This window comes from Pseudomicrostroma glucosiphilum, assembly GCF_003144135.1.
Source record: "Pseudomicrostroma glucosiphilum strain MCA 4718 unplaced genomic scaffold BCV69scaffold_6, whole genome shotgun sequence".
Taxonomy (NCBI): Eukaryota; Fungi; Basidiomycota; class Exobasidiomycetes; order Microstromatales; family Microstromataceae; genus Microstroma; species Microstroma glucosiphilum.
In genome coordinates, this window is record NW_020289918.1 from 230,903 (window position 1) to 245,520 (window position 14,618).

Here is a 14,618-nt window from a genome sequence, read left to right on the forward strand (position 1 = left end):
TAGTCAGCTTGAGAATCTCCCTGTACGGGAGTCATATTCTGCTGTAGGATCGGCTGATCAGTACCTGGTCTTTTGCCGCGAGACGACAAAGGCGATTGCGGAGAAGGGAGGGGAGACGATCCTCAGAGGTGTCAAGGGCGAGCTCGATAGGACTGTGGCCTTGATTTAGCGGATCACAGAAGCGAGGGCAGTTCCCTTGGCAACTGCTCTGGGCATGTAGGTCCGTGAGTGCTACATTGCTCAGAGGGCAGAGTCAGAGATGAGATGCAAGAGGTAGACGAAGGAGACGTTGATATTATGACGCTTGTATGCCGCAACACTGTACAATAAAATCGTTCCTTCCATTGCCACTAGCCGCTTAGTCCACATCGTCTTCATCCTCTCCGTCTTCCCTCTCCATCCCATGCATCTCCCACGAAGATGATCGCAACGTCTTGAACTGGGTATAGTTCCTCAGCTGCACCTGCTTCATCGTAGGCATCACCTCTGGCCTGATCCACTCCTCGCACCAATCCTGCAGAGGACCCATTGGCTTTTCCTCCGTCTGCCACATTGCACCCGAAGCAGCGGGAGGTAAGGATTCCCAGATGACTTGACTGACATAGCAGAGCGAGTCGGTCGTGGGCTCAATGTCCAGGTAGCGCATCCAGGAGAGGACCTGCAGGATTTGCTGCCAATTGGACTCAGTATCGCCCGCAGCACCACCTCCTGAAAGGTGGCGGATGTGTAAGCAAACAATCAGGAAGAGCTCGAAATGCCGGGCGTCAAAGACGATGTGGTTCAGAGCCAGCTGACCCTTTTCGTGGCGGTACGGCTTGTTGCTCTTCTTGATGACCTTCAGATGTCGGGACTTGCGCCGGAAGACGGCAAGGGCATTGTGCACCCAGGCCTCCCAGCGCTGCAGCTGCATCTCGCTCCGAGTAATCCAGTCCTGGCCAGTCCTCATGGCCACAAGAGCACTGTTCTCTAGCGCCAATTCGGGATGTTGCGACAGCAGTGTTCGTCGGAAGACATTCTTTGCTCGGACGATCGGCGTGGCTCCGGCCCATTCGACGGAGACATGAGCCTCGTACTTGTTACTTGAGGTGAGGTTTGATAGGTGCAGAGCAGCTTGTAGAAGTCCGGCAAGGGAGAAAGCGTCAAAAGGCGATCCGAGAATGGCGGTCACGTTACGCCAGACAGGAAAGCATGCCAGAGGCTGCCTGGCCCTCAAAACGCTGGACAAGATCGTGCGAGAGGCAAAGGTGTTGTCACTCGCTTTGCGTACGGTGATGCGGCTCCCTGACGGCAGAGGCAGAGCTGTCCTGTCTGAAGTGAAAGAGTGGATAGGTAGTCCGACCACCTCCAATTCACCTTGCAGCGCAGAGACAGCCTCTTTGGCGGCTGAATCGAGAGCTAGGTATGAGAGCATGTCGAGAGCATCAGACCAGTACCCGCCCAATATGGACAGACGAGCCATATTGATGGCAGATCTCGACGAAGGGGCGATTCCACGATTGTGCATGTGATGCCAAATCAGGTGACCAGTCTCCAAGTCCTGTTTCGAGTGCTCTCGTTTCCGGCTCAGCCCTGATAGGAGACAATCGTAAAGATTGGCATCTTTGAGACAACTGGCGCTTGGTGTCAACCGAGAGGAATGGACTCGTCTGCCCTGCTTGTCAGGTGATAGCAGATCAAGAAAGAAGTTAGGGTCGATATCAGATCTCTCGATGCCACAGCGGAAGAAAGCTCTCCACAGCCGCATCTCGAATCTCCCAAAGGCATGAGGTAGCGCCTGCTGTAGAACCTCTTGAGACAGCGCAATCGCTCGCCCAGTCGAATGTCCTCGGAAGTTCATTATGGCCCGGATATACTGCACCATGGCAGCCTGCCAGATGCGCGAGGTGGGTGATAGTTGGGTCTGCAGCCCTGTAACAAAGGCGGAAAGGTGCTCGAAAAGATGACGTTGCCCAGTCTGAGCAGCATGATTAGCGAAAAAGGCAGCAAAGAGGAGCTGCTCGCCTTCGCTCTCAGTGTCCATACCCTGGGCCAGGGCGCCCCACATCTTCTCTTCGAGGAAGAGCCAGTCGTAGAGCTTGGTATCAGGCCGTTTTCGGGTGAGGTAGGACGTTCGCGACACTACAGGTGTGTCTGTCGACTCTTGTTCTGTAATGCCACATAGGATATGGCGAAGGTGCGTTGTGGTATCCTCTGCAATGAGCTTGTCCTGCCGCAAACGGTCCGACAGAGCAACGATGCGTAGAGCGGCGTGTCTGGTTCGAGGATCAGCCCACTTGGTGAGGTTGAGGAGGTAATCTTCCACGAGCTCCATGAACTCTGTTCTCCACGGCGAAGCCGAAGCACCCTCTGCCTGACTCTCGCAAGGTCTGAAGAGCACATCAGCTCCCCTCTCCAGTAGGTCTGTGAACTTGGCAAAGAGGTGGACCGCGGAGGTACGCAGACACATGGCCTCCAGAAGGGAAGAGAGTGACGTGACTATGGATCTTGCGTCCATTGTGTGTAGTTGGGCGTCGACTTGATGCAGGCCTTGTGCCACCTCCGTCAGGCTAGTGATCTGATCCAGGGCATGCAGCAAGAATGCTCTCGGCCACTCGCCAGAGATGCCTCGGTCTTGCAGTAGCGTGCGGCAATCCGACCATGACGAGAGCTGAAAGACGGAGCAGAGGCTGAGCAGATCCTCGACAGTGAAGCCGCAAGCTGTCAGCCACTCCTGAATGCTCTGACGCTGTGTCGCGTAGGGAAAGGCGGCCTCGAAGCTTTCCAGGGGAGAACGAGACCCCGAGATGCCTAGGCCAGTTGAGCCCCTCTTGATTCTCTCTCGCAGTTGTTCAAGATGTTGCTGGATGGGCTCATCAGTCCAGGGTGACCTTGAAGGTCTTTTCTCGATCGATGTGGTCGCCGAATAGCTACTCGACTGCTGCAGATCTCGAGGCAGGGCGGGTACACGAGCGCTCTGATCCCAGCTAATTCTTAGTGTGGAAGAGGTGAGAGCATGTGTAGGTAGTCCTGCTGTAGGAAATGTGTGCAGACGGCGAATACGCAATGGTCTAGGTGCTCGTCTGGCCGCTTGGCAAGCTGCAGCGTGCCGAGGTACCTGCTTCGAGGCCAAGGAAAGGCCTGGGCAGGCTATGGCGGCCATGGGGAGGTATAATTTCGCGCCCGCTGGCGAGGCAAACAGTTCGTTTCGGTATCACCGATTGAGAGCTTGTGCTTGTGCCAGCAACATAGTATCACCAATCTGAACGAGGAAGGCTATGCTGTCTGTCTTTCATCGTTCCTTGCGAGTGCTGTGAGTGGAGTCGGTATGCCCACCGGCCGGAAGGTGTGAGCGGAGTTGAGTGGTCCCCTCTTGCTGCTTCCGATCCGCGTTGCGCGCTGCAGCCCCGAGCGGTTTTCTGCCGGGAATGACTGGCGGCGGGCGCAGGCAGTGGGCAGGGGCACATGGATACCAAGGCTTCCTCGTCACCATCATCCTCATCAGCATCATCAAAGTCACTCGCCAGTCTCATCTTTGACTCCTCTACATCCTACTTCGTCTCGCTACAAGTACAGAGCTCGCCTCTTCCGACCCAGCAAGCCTTCCGCCCTCTCTTCTCAGACCGCCCCCTCTCATACCGGTCTTCGAGCTCTGCAAGAGCAAACAAAAAGCGTAGTCCCTTGTTCCCTCCCCTCAAGCTCGACGTCTCTCCGTTTATGGCGACTGCTGCGTCTACAAATGGGGTCAATGGCGACGGCGGTGTTGCTGAGATCACTCAGGGATTGAAGGAAGTGGAGATCGGTGAGCATACGGCTCAGGATGCAGCTCGCTGCTCACTCTACGCAAGTATGCTCACACGACATGTCTTCTTCTTTTGCCATCTACAGACACATCGAAGCTCACCCCCTTGAGCCCAGAGGTCATCAGCCGCCAGGCTACCATCAACATCGGTGAGTGGGCAGGCAACACCGGCTGAAGGAGCTCACTGGGCTCAGCCAATTGCTTATTGTCCTAACGCTCCTCATACATTGCGCCTCTTCTTTTTTCCCTTCGTAGGTACCATCGGTCACGTAGCTCACGGAAAGTCCACAGTGGTCAAGGCGATTTCGGGTGTGCAGACTGTTCGTTTCAAGAACGAGCTAGTGCGGAACATTACTATCAAGTTGGGATATGCAAATGCAAAGGTGAGTCACCTATGAGGCTGTAAGGCTTCGACTGGCAGGAGATGCTAACGACAAAAACCTCCTCGCTGTGGCGATCTTCACAACCAGATCTACAAGTGTGGCAACGATGCTTGCCCGAGGCCAGGATGCTACAAGTCGTTTCCCTCGAGCAAGGAGGACCACCCTCTGTGCGAGAGGCCAGGATGTGGCGGTACAATGCAGCTGATCAGGTGAGTCATGAGCTCCAGCTTCAACCCACATCTTCGTCTCGACAGATGTCTGACCCCGGCTTCTTCACGCTTCTCAGGCATGTCTCTTTCGTTGACTGTCCCGGACACGACATTCTCATGGCCACCATGTTGAACGGAGCAGCTGTCATGGACGCCGCCCTGCTACTGATCGCCGGAAACGAACCTTGCCCTCAACCTCAGACATCGGAGCATCTGGCCGCTGTTGAGATTATGAAGCTGAAGGACATCATCATATTGCAAAACAAGGTGGATCTGATCAGGGAGTCTCAGGCGGAGGAGCACTGGAACAGCATCACCAAATTCGTGAAAGGTGAGCATAAAGCAAGGGGAGGTCTGTTTTCTATTGAGGGCTAGGCTGACACCTGACTGACCCTGATAATGCAACAGGTACTGTCGCCGATGGTGCCCCTATCGTCCCCATCTCGGCCCAGATGAAGTACAACATCGACGCAGTCAACGAGTACCTCGTCAAGCGAGTCCCAATCCCCGTGAGAGACTTCAGCGCCTCGCCTCGCCTCATTGTCATTCGATCATTCGATGTCAACAAGCCCGGAGCTGAGGTCGACGAGCTGAAGGGTGGTGTAGCTGGTGGATCCATCCTCTCCGGTGTGCTGAGGCTGGGTATGGAGGTGGAGATCAGGCCCGGAATTGTTACAAAGGACAATGAGGGTAAGGTGCACTGCAGGCCCATCTTCAGTCAGATCGCATCGCTATACACGGAGCACAACGACCTGCAATTCGCCGTACCCGGAGGACTTATCGGAGTAGGCACAAAGGTCGACCCAACTCTCTGCCGAGCTGACAGGCTGGTTGGACAAGTGCTAGGCGCAGTCGGACAGCTACCGCAGATCTACACCGAGCTAGAGATCAACTACTTCCTGCTGCGAAGGTTGCTGGGTGTCAAGAGCGACGGCGGCAAGCAGACCAAGGTCGGAAAGCTGACCAAGAACGAGGTGTTGATGGTCAACATCGGATCTACCTCGACGGGAGGAAGGGTGATGAGCGTAAAGGCCGATCTGGCCAAGATCTTCCTCACCAGCCCAGCATGTACCGAGGTTGGCGAGAAGATTGCACTGAGCCGAAGGATTGACAAGCACTGGAGGTTGGTCGGTTGGGGAACAGTGAGGGCAGGTACGACGATCGATGCGGAGACTGCATGAGATACCTTTCTGTGTACAAGACGTCGTTTGTGTCCATCCCATCGATTTCTTCATGCAATGTCCAGTCACACTATCCGTGCTAAAACGTCAGATACAGTTGTGAACACCAGAACCGATGCCCGAGGGTTGGGTGGCTGTAGTCTATCCGGCGGGCCTTGGAAATTCAGCCATGCAGGACGTTGCAGAATTGCCGCTCCACATCGCTTTCAAGACCCCAGCCGGTCCTCCTTCCTTCCGTACCACAGAGCATACCAGTCAGTATGACAGAGAGCGCCGGCAACTTCGACCCTAATGGTATCGTACATCAGAAAGGCGTGAGTGTCATCGCTTCGTTCAAAGTGGCTCAATGAGCTACCTCCCGCTGACTTTGCTTTCCACCCTGCCTTTCTTTCGTCCCGTGCCAGAAACATGGCGAAGCCTTCAATGCCGAGCCAGACGCCTCCACCCTCACCTCCTCCCTGATCACACCCCAAAAAGAGCTCTACAGACGCAATCACGATGACATCATCTACCAGCCTGCTAGCACCTCTTCGAAGCCAGAAGTGGAGACAGATTGGAAATTGAGCTTCCTAGTGGATCGGGATGTCGCTGAGCATCTCGACTGGAAGCAGTGGAAGAGCGATACTTCCTTTTCTCCTCGATCGGCTCAAGCGGAGGACCACGATGCCATCATAGCTTCTTCCAAGTCGGTGCGCATCTCGATTGCTGAGCTGCACCAGAGTATGAAGGAGAAGAGGGTGGTGGCTGCGATGGAGTGTGCGGGCAATAGGAGGGCGGATATGAGTGAGAGGGGGCCGAGGAAGGCGGAAGGGTTGCAGTGGCAGTCGGCTACTATTGGAAATGCTCTGTGGGCGGGTGAGTCGATTTTGGTTGCAGTATAGAAAGAGACATTCTATAGAAAGAGACATTCGGGCCGCTCGAAGCTGACGAGTACCTCTCACTTGACCTCCCACCTGTAGGAGCCTCGGTACGCGACTTCCTCCTCCAGCAGGGTATTCCAGATGCTTACGAACACATTCGGGACAAAGAGAATCTGCCTCCGACGGTACGATCTCTTGAAAATGACTCAGCCCCCTGGTCCCGCAATACCTACCTTCACTTCCTCTCCTCGCAACCTTGTTCCGAATCTCAGTCGCCGACAGGCCACGTCTACGGTTCGAGTGTACCACTCTGTACAGCTCTTCACCCCAACCAAGACTTGCTCCTAGCTTGGGGTGTTGATGGACAGCGCCTGGACTCAACTCATGGTTACCCACTTCGGGCGGCTCTGCCAGGTCACGTTGCCGCTCGGTGGACAAAGTGGCTGAGCATGCTTAGAATCTCCTTCTATGAGGACGATAGTCCGCCCATGACGCTTGACTATAAGCTGCTCGAGCCGCCTAAGGGCGCTAGCGAGGAGGAGAGGAGACAGTGGATCGACAGTATGATGGGAGAGGGAAAGGATGAGAAAAAGAGGGAGGCAGAGGTCGCTAAGGCCAAGCCACTCATGAGGCTGGGGGTTGGTTCGGGCGTGAGTGAGCCACAGGAAGATGACAAGATCGAAGTCAACGACAAGGGAGAAATGGCAGCAGAGGGCTATGCAGTAGGAACAGAAGGTGAGTGATGGTGAGCTCTAGGTCTTGCTTCACCTCGCCCCATTGAACACATCCTGCATTCTCTCTCATTCACAGGTTCCCCAGTATCACTCGTTGAGCTCCTCCTCGTGCGCGACCCCGGATCTTCCAATCTGGATGCGATGGAAGATCTCCGTCGCGCCGCCAATGAGCAGCCAGCCTCAGCCTGGACACGCTTGGAGCTGGACGAGTCCAACAGTCGAAAGGTGCTTCCGAAGCACAAGGGCTCATCAGAAGACGATATTGCGATTGCGGACGCCAAAGAGGCAAAGTTCTCGTGGAGCTGGACGCTGTGGAGGGCTCAGGTCCCTGTGCCTGCTGAAGCGAGGGGGAGTGGAGAGAAGTACGCCCTTGTCATGCGAGGCAGTGAGTGTCGAATACTGGCGAGTCGTTTGGACAGACGAGAAAAACAAAGCTCACCCAGAACTGCTTCCTTACCCTTGCCGCTTTGCAGCTACCTCAGCGGGCGTCCGACAGGAATTGCAGTCTCCCTGGAACATCAGAGGCTTCAGGGAGAGGAGTTGGCCAGTGGTCACCGGGCTGACCTTTCAATGATCAGTGGTGAAAGGGGAACAAGACCTTCTCCCTGCTCAAGCTGAGTTCCATGCTCCGGCATCTTTGTATCATAGTCGCAATCTGGATCTGTTTTGCCAACAAAGTGACCAGCAGAATCATCGAGTCGAGTCGCATACATGCTGTCGCAACGTAGCGCATCGAAAGCACTTCTTCGACAGGCCTACTGAGGAGACTCCGTCACACGCGCAACCTCTGGCTTTCGGTGCAGGCGTCTCGCCTCCGCTCTTGGTCTCCACTTTTTACCACCCGTCTTCACTTTCACCACTCGGCGCTACAATCTTATACGTAAAAACGTGTTGCCCTCTGTGGCTCTCCGAGCATGCCACGGTGGCCCAGAGAGAGCCCCGCTGCAATGAGCGCTCGGGAGAGCACCGCCACGGTCCCATCTCAAGACGGCAACAGTAACTACGTGGTTCCTCCAGACGAGCGAGGCATCCAGTCCATCGACCGCAACACCCCTGTCTTGACACCTACTAACCTAAAACCAATCCCTGCCAGCACGCTAGCTGCCTACCCTTGGCTTCGCTACATTCCCCGTTCGGCCAAACGAGACTACCTGCCTCTGGTCACTGGAAAGAAGTACCAAGACAAATGCTTCCCGTGCTGGGAGAATAAGATTGCCTGTGTAGTACTTGAGAATAAAGAGACTTGTGCTTACTGTCATGGCTTCACCGCCAGATGCAATGCTGGTCGACGAGGTGAGTGTTGTATGCTCGCGGAGGTTGTTGGTAGAGTTTTTGGACAGACATGACAAGTGTAGCGTTTCTACTGTAGCACCTCCGTATCGACACTCAACTTTCAAGAAGCTGTACTTGAAGCTTCAGTCAGAGACCATCCGTGATGCAAAAGGACAATGGCGACCAGCCCCCACTGACCCTAGACGATGGGTCGACAAAGTCAGCATGGAAAACTACAAGACACTCTTCAACAAGTATGGTCTGAAGGTGCCTGCCGATATCCACATCGACCGCCATGGAGTTCTTCGCATGACTGCACATTCCCGCGAGGAGTCTGAGGACTCTGTACAAATCGGAGCCACTGGCCGACGAAAGAGACGAAGGGAAACAATTGTGCCTTCTTCATCTTCGACCTCTTCTTCTGATGAGGCGTCACCGCCTGCGAAGTCGCGCGCTCCTACCCCTTCACTTGAGGTACAGGCTCTCAATGCTCGGCCTGAGAGCATGCCGGTGGTACAGCACAGTAAGCACTCTCTCAGCGCAGAAGAGGTCAATGCGCTCATTTTCCCTAACCAGTCCATCAGTCTGACCGCTGCTGACCTCGACGAAGAAGAGGAACGCATCGTCCGCCTTCAAGAGATGATCGTACCAGCTCTGCGAAAGAAGTACTCCATCTTGCAGACCCTCAAGGCGTTCAACGGAGATGGAGACACTACTTTGGTCGATCGACGCCTACCGCTGATTGACTATGATGCAATCGACGATTTCGAAAGAGGACAGTCTAGGACTCATCGCGCTGACAGTGTCGAGACAAAATCCGATCCCATCATCAAGAAGGCGAGCCATCGAATCGAGAATCAAGAGGATACCTACGATGAGGCCAATGGGTCGATCGATCCTGCCGCTGTGCCACCTTGGCGCCGACCGGAAAGCAACACATTCCCGCTGAACCTCAGACTACTGGGTTCCATCTGTCTTTGACTTCGCAAAGGTTGGCTCAACATCCTCCTTTTGCCCTTTCACCCAGACCCGGCCATCTCCTAGGATACCCACCTGATAGTGTACACCTTTAGACTCTACGCTTCACCGATTCTCTCTCCCTCCGGTCAATGTCATTCACTTCAGAGCCGAGCTACAGTTGTCCCACATGTGGCAGACTCTGCTTCACCGTATCAGTCCGCACGATGCATTCTATGTGGCCCTGCAGGGGAAGGTGAGCGGGGGCGCGGATAGACATAGGGATCCATGCGTCGGCTGCTCAGGCACCATCAATAAGCGAATGTTGCTCGCAGCTGAGCCTCGCAATCACACTCTCATCTCATCCCATTCGTGCATACATTCCTTCTCTTCCTTCCATACTCCCGTCCAATCGTCAGACTTATGGGGTCAGACCACTGCCCTCATGTCCCAATACTCTCCACGCTCGACGTCCTTCACTGCTAAGGCCGAGCCTTCCACCCAGCGGGTTCCCTCGCTCACCGGCCCACGAAGGGGCTCCTTCACACCCGCTCCCTCGACCCCGCCGTTGGAAGACAGACCCGATCATACTCATCGTCCTCGTGATCAAGAAATGCCTTCCGCTAAGGTACCAGAGTCGTCCGACTCAACTTTGTCCTACTCGGACGATCAGCTCACCGATGCTGACGACGATCGAGACTCGGATGCTGGCTCCCATTCTGACGATGCAGACTCAGATGTACCTCTCCAGCAGTCGCGCAATTCGGGCGGGATCCATAGAGACAAGTGCTTTGGTTGCTGGGAAGAGCAAAAAGTCTGCGTAAAAGGGACCGGCAAAGGGTGTGTCAATTGCAACTCCAACAGTCGAAGGTGTAATGCCGATCGACAAGGTAAGTGTACAATGTCCTTTTTGTGGCGTGTATCTTACCAAACTCTGACTGCTTTCCTGCACTCTCGTCCCCGCAGTCCCGGGCTATCTGGAGCCTTCAGTTGCCAAAGTATACAAAAGGATGCAAGCCGAGCTCATTCGAAAGGCGGGCGGAAAATGGCAACCTGCACAAACGGATCCTCGCAGTTGGCTCACTGAAGAGAAGACCACAGCTGCTCTAGATGAGCTCTTTCGAAAGTATGGCGTCGCAAAGCCCTCTTACGTGCGGATCGAAAGGGGACGCTTGCTGATGTCTCCAATCGCTGGCGCTCCTCCCGATCGTGCGAAGAAGAGCCGTCCTCCCAAGAGACAAAGGTGTGCGACGCCTGGCCCACCACCCAGGAGGGCGACCATATCGCGAGCGTCGGTGCCACCAGCCCGGGCACGTGCACCTACACCAGAGCCTCCTATGTCTTTCAAACCTCCAGTAGAGAAGAAGCAGGCACTTATGCTGTCTCAGGAAGACGTGGATGCTTTCGTGAACCCAAGTCAATCTATCAGTCTAGCTATCGAAGACATCGAGCAGGAGGAGAGGCGCATCGAGCACCTCCAGGAGATGATCGTGCCAGCTCTCAAAAAGAAGTACGCCGTATTGCAAGCTCTCAGGGCTCTCAAGCAAGGCGCCCCTTCCGGGGACCGATGGCTTCCCCTTCTCAACTACCCAGCCATCGATCAATTCGAGAGAGGAACCTCTGCAGCTTACAGTAGTTCGAGAAACGGGCCAATGCAGCATCGGATGGTCGATAGGCTCAGCGAACAAGGTAGCGAACGAAATCGACGAGACTCTGCTGACAGCTCTAGCCTGACGGCTTTCGAGGCTGAGCCACCCTGGCGACGAGTTCGGTCCTGAAAGAACGCCACCCTCTGTCCCTGTACCGTGGAACGAAGCTCTTCGATGCTTTCTCATCTGCGTTCGCGCTCCCTATCAAGCGGTTCAGCAACAAGCTCCCAGACCAGCCTGCCGAGACGTCACTTTGTCCCAGCGATTCCTTTCTCCTTCTCCCTTCCGAGGTTCTCATAAGCAGCTGATGGCAGCCACACTCAGCATCTGTATACATACCTTTTGGTCCAGGTGACAAATGCAATTGCCCTTCTGAACTATGGATCTGTTACTGCCACGCTTCTCGAAGATGGAGAGACTACGTGTCTCAGACCTGCTTCACCTGCCCAAGAAATGGTGAACTGTCTATGGACGAGGGCGAGGAATAGGGACAGAGGTCAATGCGTCGCCTGTCAGGAGGAAATCAAAGACGCATAGGGGTCCATGCATTATACCTCCCGCACTATGGGCCAAAGCGTTGCTCGCGATTCAGACCTGCAACTCACTTATAACACACCCCTGACTCACTCATTCTTTCATTCCTCCCAACAACTCAGATCAGAGCCCTATCGTCATGTCCCACCGCCCTGCCCGCTCGCCATTGTTTCCTACCTGTACCAAAGAGGGCCATCCGATGACGCGGCACAATTCTCCGCCTGTCGCCCAGATCCGGACCTCCTTTCCAACCGTTGCATCAACACCACCTTTGAAGGAAAAACCCAACTACGATCGCCCTTCTCTAGCTCAGAGTCTGAAGTCGGAGAAAGCAATTGAACCACAGCCAACGGAACTCGCCGCGGCAGATTCAGATGACGAGTTGAGCTCAGTCGAGGGTGATTCAACTACGGGCAGTGTCTTCGATCTAGATTCTGATCAGGATTCGGACGTCCCTCTTCAGGAGCTGAGAGGTATGTCGGAGAAGTTGTTTCGCGACAAATGCTTCGGTTGTTGGGAAGCCAAGCAGGCTTGCGTCCAGCGTCAAGGTCCGAGGTGTGTTCGGTGTCTCATGTTCAATGCCAGATGCAACGCAGATCAGCGAGGTGAGCAGTAGAAGGCATTGTTCCCGCGGACGATTCATGACAAAGCTCTGAACGTCGTCTTGTTCTCATGTCCTCACAGCTCCTCACTACCAAGAACCAGCAATTGCCGAGCTGTACGAGAAAATGCAAGCAGCGGCGATTAGACAAGCAGGAGGAAAGTGGCGACCAATTTCGGCAAATCCAGATACCTGGCTTGAGGGCGAAAAAAGCACCGCTGCTATTGGACGACTGTTTCGTCGATACAACGTCGTCAAACCTCCTTATGTACGGTGGGAAAATAGCCGGATGATTATGGGTCCGCGGACTACCGAGCTTCGCGAGAAGAGAAGGCAGCGCCGCCGTACGCAAAGACAGAGGTGTGCCACTCCGGAGCCACCAACAAGGAGAAGTGCAACTTCAAGACTTCCGGTGCGTCAGACGTCAATACGATCACCACCTCCGGAGCCTACCACAGAAGCCCAGATCCTCCTTCGTAGCGGGGATACGATGCTCTCCCGGGCGGACATTGATGCCCTTGTCTCTCCGAGCCAAAATATCAGCCTGGCCATGGAGGACATTGTAGCAGAAGAGAGACGTATTGAGCATCTTCAAGAGATGATTGTGCCAGCACTTAGAAAGAAGTATGCTGTTCTACAAGTCCTCAAGTCCTTTAAGCAGGGCTCGTCCACAATCGAACGGCGCCTCCCGCTACTCAATTATCCAGCGATCGATCAATATGAAAGAGGGACTTCAGAGGTACAGGGAACGGTCAGAGGCGGGCTCGCGCAGCCGCGAACGGTGGAAAGAGTGAGCGGGCAAGGCAGCGCGCAGCCTCGACGAACCTCTCGTGATAGCTCGAGCGTGACTGCCTTTGAGTCAGAACAATCATGGCGGCGCTTCTAAATATGAGTGCCGCCCATGACATTCGGGGCGTCGAGAGGTATGAAATAGCATCTAGTCAGTCAGCTGTAATGATGTCAATTTCGCTTGCGATTCCCCTTTGTACCTTTATCCTCCCAGCCAGCAGCTGTACGAGTCTTTGTCGAATCAAAGTCACTCATGACCACCATTCTCGAACTCAGAGGAGCCATTGTGACTGCTTTGACATTGACCCCAATCTGTATGCTGACCATGGCACGAGGCTCGGGTAAGCAGTTCCATTGCCAAGAAGGAAGTGGAATGCTGAGCAAAGCTCATCTTGGTCGGAGCTGGCCAATGCGGCAGGTAGAAGGCACAAAGGTACCGCCTTCGTCAGGGCGTGGCCTTGAGCATCATCCAGGGCAGCGAGGGTGCCGATCTCCCGTGGAGCAGTGCGCAGGGCCGTGGCAGCAAAGCTAGCAGGTGTGCTCAGTCGTCTTTGCGTTGATGCCAAATCTATCTCTCTTCCCTTTTCACCCTCACTCATCTCCATCCCCTCCATTCCATACATACTTCCAACTCACTAGTCAACACCTCATTAATCAACACCTCATTCAGGGACACCGCACATCCACCATACACTATCCAGAGATGACCGTCTTCCTAGCAAGCGGGGCGTGGGAGCTTGTCTATACAGGTTTGCTTCACACGAGAAGGTGAGTACTGCAAGGCGAAGTGGTGACTCTTGTGCATCCCATATGCTCTCGAATCTGACACCTCACTATACGCCTCCAGTGATTCCCCTCACCTCTTGCAACCCGTCTACCACTCAAGATATAGCTTCAGCGGCTTCATCGACCAACGATATTGATTGTATGCCCCCTCCTCAAGATCGAGCATGGCAAACTCAAAGATCTGCACATCGAGCACTCAATTTGATTCTCAGAGATGGAGCTGAGGCTTTCTCCTACCGCAAGCCAGGGGAGGCAGCTCCACAGACATCGATGGAACGCATCACAAGACTTCCTAGCGCAACATCGAAGCAGAGATGAAGCAAACTTATGCCATCGAATGTCAGAGCCTTCGACGGTGTCACACCGCCATGCCCGTGCCTGCAACGAGGTCGAGAGTATCGTCGAGTACACTATGGACAAGATGAAGAAGATGGGCGAGGCGTTACCACTGCTCACTGATGAGGAGATGGTCGCGGCAGTGATTGCCGGCCTCCCACCTCGGTCTGCGCTGCTGGTGGGGAGAGAAGACGGCTCTTGGCCGCTGCGCTCTGAGCTTCTGGACGTCCTGCAGAGGCAGGAAGCTCGTTTGGTCACAGCCAAAGCAGAATTCGCTTATGTCGATAGCCTTCTAATTGTCAAGGCTATACCTCACTGCCTGAAGAAGCTGGCTGCTCAGTGGTGACGCTCACAGTGAGGTACTCAGAGGAACTCTCCGAGATCTCGACGGGAGAGAGGGAGAGCTCCTTAGCATCTTCAGTCCACACTGGGACCTCATTCAGCTCAGGGCGAAAGCCCGGGTCTGAAATGAGCCAGAGGAGACTATCACGACATATTGTCTTGACAAGATTTCCTTACAAAAGCTCGCTCAGACATCGCAGACCGAGG

General features: G+C 54.6%; 7 protein-coding genes across 7 annotated transcripts; 6 read left to right on the forward strand and 1 right to left on the reverse strand.

Annotated features, from left to right (window-relative positions):
- Window positions 1-107: 107 nt before the first annotated feature.
- Window positions 108-3,302, reverse strand: BCV69DRAFT_282460 (hypothetical protein). Its single transcript, XM_025492371.1, has one exon. The coding sequence runs from the start codon at window positions 3,137-3,139 to the stop codon at window positions 359-361; it is 2,781 nt and encodes a 926-aa protein (XP_025348111.1). The 5' UTR covers window positions 3,140-3,302; the 3' UTR covers window positions 108-358.
- Window positions 3,303-3,442: 140 nt separating this feature from the next.
- BCV69DRAFT_259146 (putative translation initiation factor eIF2 gamma chain) lies at window positions 3,443-5,640 on the forward strand. The gene is made up of 6 exons (XM_025490655.1): window positions 3,443-3,778; window positions 3,865-3,927; window positions 4,034-4,161; window positions 4,249-4,370; window positions 4,448-4,701; window positions 4,779-5,640. Exons 1-6 carry the CDS (start codon window positions 3,694-3,696, stop codon window positions 5,549-5,551), a joined length of 1,425 nt encoding a protein of 474 aa, XP_025348112.1. The 5' UTR covers window positions 3,443-3,693; the 3' UTR covers window positions 5,552-5,640.
- Window positions 5,641-5,801: 161 nt separating this feature from the next.
- On the forward strand, window positions 5,802-8,069 carry BCV69DRAFT_179651 (molybdopterin binding oxidoreductase). The gene is made up of 5 exons (XM_025489558.1): window positions 5,802-5,863; window positions 5,956-6,406; window positions 6,511-7,146; window positions 7,222-7,530; window positions 7,619-8,069. The coding sequence occupies exons 1-5, from the start codon at window positions 5,843-5,845 to the stop codon at window positions 7,717-7,719; spliced, it is 1,518 nt and encodes a 505-aa protein (XP_025348113.1). The 5' UTR covers window positions 5,802-5,842; the 3' UTR covers window positions 7,720-8,069.
- Window positions 7,960-9,481, forward strand: BCV69DRAFT_179646 (hypothetical protein). The gene is made up of 2 exons (XM_025489557.1): window positions 7,960-8,438; window positions 8,515-9,481. The coding sequence occupies exons 1-2, from the start codon at window positions 8,060-8,062 to the stop codon at window positions 9,396-9,398; spliced, it is 1,263 nt and encodes a 420-aa protein (XP_025348114.1). The 5' UTR covers window positions 7,960-8,059; the 3' UTR covers window positions 9,399-9,481.
- BCV69DRAFT_179697 (hypothetical protein) lies at window positions 9,286-11,424 on the forward strand. Its single transcript, XM_025489559.1, has 2 exons — window positions 9,286-10,264; window positions 10,341-11,424. Exons 1-2 carry the CDS (start codon window positions 9,565-9,567, stop codon window positions 11,150-11,152), a joined length of 1,512 nt encoding a protein of 503 aa, XP_025348115.1. The 5' UTR covers window positions 9,286-9,564; the 3' UTR covers window positions 11,153-11,424.
- Window positions 11,425-11,696: 272 nt separating this feature from the next.
- BCV69DRAFT_277095 (hypothetical protein) lies at window positions 11,697-13,044 on the forward strand (the record flags this gene model as incomplete). The annotated part of the gene is made up of 4 exons (XM_025491137.1): window positions 11,697-12,030; window positions 12,079-12,112; window positions 12,143-12,162; window positions 12,242-13,044. The coding sequence occupies 4 exons, from the start codon at window positions 11,697-11,699 to the stop codon at window positions 13,042-13,044; spliced, it is 1,191 nt and encodes a 396-aa protein (XP_025348116.1).
- Window positions 13,045-13,554: 510 nt separating this feature from the next.
- Window positions 13,555-14,526, forward strand: BCV69DRAFT_179804 (hypothetical protein). The gene is made up of 2 exons (XM_025489560.1): window positions 13,555-13,715; window positions 13,795-14,526. The coding sequence occupies exon 2, from the start codon at window positions 13,948-13,950 to the stop codon at window positions 14,413-14,415; it is 468 nt and encodes a 155-aa protein (XP_025348117.1). The 5' UTR covers window positions 13,555-13,715; window positions 13,795-13,947; the 3' UTR covers window positions 14,416-14,526.
- Window positions 14,527-14,618: the final 92 nt, after the last annotated feature.